This window comes from Tiliqua scincoides, chromosome 2 (assembly GCF_035046505.1).
Source record: "Tiliqua scincoides isolate rTilSci1 chromosome 2, rTilSci1.hap2, whole genome shotgun sequence".
NCBI classification, from domain to species: domain Eukaryota; kingdom Metazoa; phylum Chordata; class Lepidosauria; order Squamata; family Scincidae; genus Tiliqua; species Tiliqua scincoides.
The window spans coordinates 126,881,076-126,888,151 of record NC_089822.1 but is presented as its reverse complement, the minus strand read 5'-3'; the positions used below and the strand labels follow the sequence as shown (position 1 = coordinate 126,888,151).

The window sequence follows — 7,076 nt, the reverse complement described above, 5'->3', positions numbered from 1 at the left end:
GACAAGAGACTTGCCACAGGTTGGACAGAAGCTTGCCGTGAGCAGCGACTGGCCCCTGGGCTACAGTTTGGAGACACCTGAACTAGAGCACAGAAGGATAATCGACTTGACATCGCATGGCAGTGGTGTACAAAGGCCCACAGCACTGTATGCCATTTGGCACCCAGGCCCATAAATTTTTGGCATTCTCTCCATGACAAAAATTTTCAGTAAGCGTCATGATATGAAATGAATAATAATAACAGCCAGAGAACAAGCACAGACAGTGAACATTTCCTTTTACTGAACTTGTATATAACACATTTCACATATGCAGTGAATATGAGAGATCATAACCCAAATCAGAACAGGGAAGGAACACCCATCAGGATAATATGCAGTGGGCTTGTGGTCTATCATACGTACAAAAGCAGTTGTGTTATAGAAGAAAGGAAAACATACGTACACTTATGAAGAATACTTTTGGTTTTCTGGAATGCTTGCAACAAGCTATGTATTCCAGTGGTAATCTCAGTGTAATCCACTTTTGTTACAGAACACACCTTTTGTTACATAAATCCCAGTGCAACCCACTTTTTGTTACATAAGGCAGTTGTGTTTTCCTTTTCCTGCTCTTTGGCTATAATATTTGATAGAATAGAGATATTTCCACACGGTTTGTTTCATTGCATTCTGCATGAAATTGCGCATGGAATGATACGCCATGATGGTATTACTTGACAATACCAAGATTTTAAGAAGTGGGAGGTGGCCTCTGTCACTCCTCTGCAGCTTGACATAAAGGGCCTACGGACCCCATTTGTACAGCACTGCAGCATGGAACGTTATCTTCTGATTTTTTTTACTGTTTGGGGCACATTGACTGCTGGTGTCTCATCTTTGCATCCTATTCAAGGCCAGATATAAAATACTGAAAATATTTCCTTTCACCTAGACCTTAGTTTCTAGTTTTGTTATCAAATAAGGTCTAGTTCAAACAAAATATTTTCAAATTTAACTTTTGACAAACTGAAGGAAGGAGGTTCCAGGGCTACTAAGGATTCTTTTGGCAAGGAACGAGACACTGTTGTAGAAGAGCTGGAAAGAATCACCAAAGGCATCTGCCAGGAGGGTCTTCTGGAGCAAAGTGGGACAAGTTGGATTTCCACAGGTAAGGTAGTGCCACCAGTAGTGGTCTAGACGTGGCAGGACCAGGAGCGTGGCCTCACTATCCCCCAGAAAGTCCTCTGAAAGAAAGGGGGAGGGTGAAATGAAGCCAGAGAGAATCAGGAAGGGGAAAAATTCCTGTGGGAAAAAGAATGTAGGAAGTCACGACTATCCACTATACCTAGGGTTAGTGATAACTGTAGGACTAAGTGTGGAGAACAGTTAGGCAGTAGACCCCCAAAGACAGTGAAGGACCCACCTCCTCAAAAGCACCACTATTCTCACTCTATACAGAGGAGTCCTGGAGGTGAAACAAAATTTTTCACACCCTAAGAGAGCCTGCTATGAGTTCGTGACCTCAAAAGAGCTTTCAAAATCAGGGGGCTGGAAAACAAGACTAATGAGGAAAGGTTCCAAGAACTTGGTATGTTTAGCCTGGAGAAGAAAATACTGAGGAGAGACATGATAGCACCCTTCAAATACCTGCAGGACTGTCTTGTGGAAGATTTGTTCTCTGCTGCCCCAGAGAGCAACTAGACCTAACAGTCTTAGGCTGCAGGATGGAAGATATCATGGATATTATGAACAAATTCTGAATGATAAGAGCTGTTCAACAATGCAACTGATTACCAAGGGAAATGGTGGGTTCTCCCTTGCTGGAGGTCTTCAGGTAGAGGCTTCAGGCACTTTCTGGAGCTGCTCTAGAGAGGATTTTCCTACGCCTAGCAGGGGGTTGGGCCAGATGGCTTTGAAGTCCCTGTCAACTGTATTATTTTGTGATTCTCACCTCCTGGAGTGGACAGTGGATTCGAGCAAACCACTCCTGGCTGTACAAGCAAACCTGGATTCCTTGGCCCACAAGGACGAGGGCCCAAAAGAGCACATTCCAGACAGGGCTTGTTCTCTTATCATTGATGATAAAACCAAGGATCACTGGGGGGAGAAATGGAAAATAGGAGGAGGTTAGCTGTGTATGGTCCAGACCAGGAGTGCTCACACTTTTTTGGCTCGAGAGCTACTTTGAAACCCAGCAAGGCCCGGAGATCTACCAGAGTTTTTTTACAATGTTCACGCCATCATAACATATAACATTTATGTGTAGAATGTATGTTGGTGTACCTTGCATAACCGCATGAGCCAATATTGCACAACACAACATAATTAACTATAAACATTTTTTGTAATTACTTGAGTTTACTTTGATGACTTGCACTGAAGTGAATCAGCCAAGGATGCATAGTCTGGACAGTAGCTGCTGACAGCCAGCCTCAAGCACACTTCCAAATGTTCATCAGTCATGGTGGAACTGATTAAGTACTTGGACTTAATGATCTTCATGTAGGAAAAGGCTGACTCACATAAATAAGTGGAGCCCTTCCTGCCTCAGATGCTCTTATATCCCTGAGGGCCCTATTGCCTTCAAGTGGCTGCAGCTGTGCAGCACACTCTGCTGGATGCCCAGGCCTTACCCTTAAAGGGGCCACTGCTGACACCACATCTACCTCCTCACCAGATCTTCCTCGATTCCAATACAAGTGCTGGGAGAGCAGATCTCTATACAGACCAGTGCAAAAACAGGGGAAAGGTGTGGGGGAGGGAAGATCTCTATATAGACATCACAGCAAGACCAGTGCAAAACCCCTTGCACAAAGAACCAACAGATGGAAGTTGGGGGGGGGGGCAGATCTCCATACATACCAGTGCAAAAACAGGGGAAAGGTAAGTCAGCCCCAGTAGAGTCAACGGGGCTCACTCCCAGGGATGCGTGGACAGGAGAGAAGCCTGCCAGTGGCTCCTCTCCAGGTCTACTCACGAGTCAGCCCCAGTAGAGTCAACGGAGCTCACTCCCAGGGATGCGTGGACAGGAGAGAAGCCTGCCAGCAGCTCCTCTCCCAGAGACGAGCCTGCCAGGGGCTCACTCCCTGGGCTCACTCCCTGGGCTCACAAGCCTGCCAGGGGCTCATTCCCAGGGATGTGTGGACAGGAGAGAAGCCTTCGAGCGGCTCCTCTCCAGGTCTACTCACGAGTCAGTCCCAGTAGAGTCAACGGGGCTCACTCCCAGGGATGCATGGATAGGAGAGAAGCTTGTGATTGACTCATTTTGCCTCGCGATCCACCAGTCGATCGCGATCGACGTATTGAGCACCCCGGCAGACCCTTGTGAACCAAAAGAACTTCTTAGTTATACATTTCCAAAAGCCTGCCTTACAGTGAAGCAACCCAACCCAATCCACATTCTTTCCTGGAGGAAAAGCAGTTTCCCTTTCATTTCATTCATGAAGCAATTTCTACCCTCACAGAGAACTAATTCATGGGTTCCTTTCCGTCACAAAAACTGGTGGGGGAGAAAAGAAAACACAAATCAGGCTTATGTACAGGTAGAGTCTTGTTATCCATGAGGGCTCCATTACCAGAATGGATGTGGATGGCAAATCTCACATTAAAGCAAATCCATTTAAAAAACAATGTCCCTTTGCTCAGCAATTTTAAAACAGCCTTGCTGACCTTTGTAATTCATCAAGCAGACTATCAGTCTCTCTCCAGGCACTCAGAACGGCTTCACTCTGAGATAGCAATCCCTCCCTTCACAAAGGAGCCACAGTGTGGGGAAAAAAACAAAAACAAAGGAGCCACAGTGTGGGGGGGAGGGGGAGGGGGAGAATGGAGGAGGTGAAAATCACTGCCACTGAGCATTCTTTCACATGCTCAGGAGGAAGGAAGGGGTTGCTTGTCTTGAAGAGAAGTTGTTCTAAGTACCTGGAAAGTGAATGATTGATGGATTGTCAGCTGGCTGCCCTGTCCTGCATTGACAAGTCTATTGTTAAACAACTTTCCCCCTTTAATTTAAAGGGTTCTTCTCATTGCCTTGAGATAAAACCACAGGAGAAAAATCCGTGGATTATTAGGTTATGCCTGTATGTAAGACTATACATATGTAGTGCTCATGTTGCATGTTATTTTGTTCGTGGGGTGCACACTCACTTTGCCACAAGGTCTGTTCTTTCAGGGTTGAGCCAAGAGCCATGCTATAGGTCAGAGCCAAGAGGGTCACAACAGAGCAAGCGACAATTCCATTGCCCAAGCAAAGTCCCAATGGAAAAATACCCCTCCTGCTGACAACAGCCAATGACCAGCCTGCATGGATGTGGGTAGTGATGCTCCAGTGCTTGGGAACCCCAATTCACATGGAGAGAGGCATAGAAGTGGGGTGTTTGAAAGAACCACACTGTGCCCGTTCTCTCTAGTTTGATCCTATAGATGGTGAATAAGCAGGAGAAAACAACTGTCCAAAAATGGAAAGGCATATATAACTTGGCAAGGCATCTGCTGATTACAGGGAAAGGATATGCTGTTACATGCCACAGAGGAAGGAATCAAATGCCTTTTTATTTGAAGATTAATCATACTTTATTATCCCTGAAGGTATACCTTAAAATTCTCCTTCAATTGCCTTGAGACACAATTCAACCTAGGCAACCATACAGAGCCACCGATCCATGGATCTAGCTCTGGCAACTGCTGACAGATCCTCAGCTGGTGAACATGTGAACCAGGCCAAAGTGTGGGCTGTGTTGCTGCCCATCCAGCATCTTATACAAGTAAAGAGGTGATTGGGGTGGTTATGGCTGGTTGCATTTGGATTTTAAAAATTGTTTTATTGTGTGCTTTTACAAAGCCTTGAAGAGCTTGTGTATTTGGAGAGTGGAGTAGAGATCAGCCAGGCAGTTACAAAAACTGGAGACAATTTGGCTGCTGTAATGAATCTCAACCCCACAGCACTGACCTCCAAAGATGGCCAAGGACATGAAACACACTGGATAGAAGAAGCCTAAGCTCATGCTGTAGGCATACTCATGGACAGCAGCTGAAGTGAAGAAGGTAGACAGAATAGCTGCAACCCGGGCCTTCCCTTGGAGGAGCTGGAAGGCAAAGAGCACAGGTGAGTTACAGGCTTTGCACCAAAGTACCTGTCCACTGTAGTGTTTAAAGAGTGCTTAAGAGTTTAGTGTTTAAAGAGAATTCACAATGGGGTCTTCAGACTTCAGCCCAAGGTGACAGCTTGCATTCTGAACCTATAGATCCAAATGTTGGATCAGGCTGCACTCTTGCCCCATCTACCACTGGTCAGGTGGACTCTTTTCCTTTTAAAAAAGTTCAGAGGAACACAATGGTTGGTTTGTTATTGTTGAGAACATTTATATACTGCTTTTGAACAACAAAGTTCTGTAAGAATGGGGCTACAGGGAGGGGGGTTTAAACACCAATTAACTTATCATAAGGTAGACTATGTCCTATCTCAGGGATGGGCAAACCTGAGACCGGGGGCCATTTGTGGCCTTCGGGGACCCCCAACCAGCCCAAAGGGATCCCCTAGTCTCCAATGAGCCTCTAGCCCCTTGGAGACTGTTGGAGTCCGCATTGGCCCAAGATTGCCATTTGCAACTGCCAGACATGAGTTGTGGGCCAAGTTAGAACATGGCCTTTCATACTCTTCAAGTGTTTTCTGCTTTTCCCTGGGCATTATTTAACACCCCCCCCTCCAATTGCCTCTGAACGACTTATGTCTCCATGTGTTTCTGGCTTGGTCTGTATGTTTTCACTGTGCAAGAGGTGTGTGGCAAACAGTTCACAGCTCTCATGTGGCTCTACATGCCTGTATTTATAAAAGTTGTTAGATAAGACGTTCAAGATAAGACTGCTAATTAAAGGATCCTGAAACAATTTTAATGAGATGAAACTCTTACTGAAGGAATGGAATGTTGGGGATGTGCACAGCAGGCGTGGTGACGAGGAGATGTGTTTCAAAAGTTTTTTATGGTCAAATGGTCTCCAGATGCTTTATTAGGATGCTTTTCTACTGATTAATGACTTTTTATTGACTTTAATGATTACGATATCAAGGGTGTTTATATTTTACTTTTATGTGATAAGTCATAGCTTAAGAAATTTGGGTATATGAACTATAGAACAGAAGAAATTTATTTCAAAACGATAGTTTTTGAATTGTTTGAATTAGAAGTTACATCTGCTGGTGTAAACTGGAACCAAGAGCCAATACTACGGAGCAAGCAAAAGAACAAACAAAATGGCCAAGATTACTAATACAGACTCTGAAGAGAAACCTTAATGTGGAATTTCTGGAACACCTGTTTCAGCAGTTTCAGGTTAAAATTGAGTTAAAAATAGACTAAGAGCCCAATCCTGTGCGTGGCAGCATGACTCTGTGCCGCCCGTGCTGTAAAGCACATTTGCTAGCCTCACCGCCGGGCTCCCGCTTATGCTAGACCAGCGGCTGTGCTAGCGCGGGGCGGTCTCCCGGACCACCGAGCCATAGCACAGTAAGCAGGAGGCGTTCTGGGGAGGGGGGGGCTGGCGGAGGGCGGAGAAGGGGTGGGGGAAGGCGTGCCGGGGAGAGGGAGGGAGGTGGGTCTGCAGAGCTCTGCTCCACAGGATCCAAAGCGCTCATGGAGGGCTCCGTGCCCTACACGTGCCTTTACTTTACCACCGACCTTTTGGTTGGCAGTAAAGTGAGTAACCCCATTGAGGGGCTGCTTACCTTATCTGGGAGAAGGGGACTTTCGTCCCCTTCTCCCGAGGCGCCTCCCACAGTAGCCCAGGGTGCACAGGATCCGGCGGCAGCCCTTCTCAGTGCCGCCAAGCCTGGGCGCCCTGGGCAGCTCAGGATTGGGCTGTCAGTTGAACAAGAGCTTAAAGACCTGAAATTTGAATTGAGACAAGATATGGCTCAGCTGGAAGAATCTGTCAAACATATTAAACAAGAGACACAGGAGATCCAGAACAGAGTCAATATCACTGATTGTAGAATGGAAGTCCTGAGTTCAGAACAAGAGAAAATATTGGACATGATATCTTTGATGGAACAAGCAAATAAAGAAAAAACATTGAGACTAAGCACTGTACCAAAGAAT

General features: G+C 45.9%; 1 protein-coding gene across 1 annotated transcript in view; it reads right to left on the bottom strand.

The window, feature by feature from the left end:
• Window positions 1–1,175: 1,175 nt before the first annotated feature.
• Window positions 1,176–7,076, bottom strand: part of LOC136638776 (sterol O-acyltransferase 2-like) — a 33,163-nt gene continuing 27,262 nt past the window's right edge. The window contains exons 12-14 of the mRNA XM_066612804.1: window positions 4,931–5,066; window positions 1,934–2,079; window positions 1,176–1,226 (exon numbers count right to left, since the gene is read on the bottom strand). Coding sequence (XP_066468901.1) covers window positions 1,176–1,226; window positions 1,934–2,079; window positions 4,931–5,066 — 333 coding nt within the window. The remainder of the gene's footprint in view (window positions 1,227–1,933; window positions 2,080–4,930; window positions 5,067–7,076) is intronic.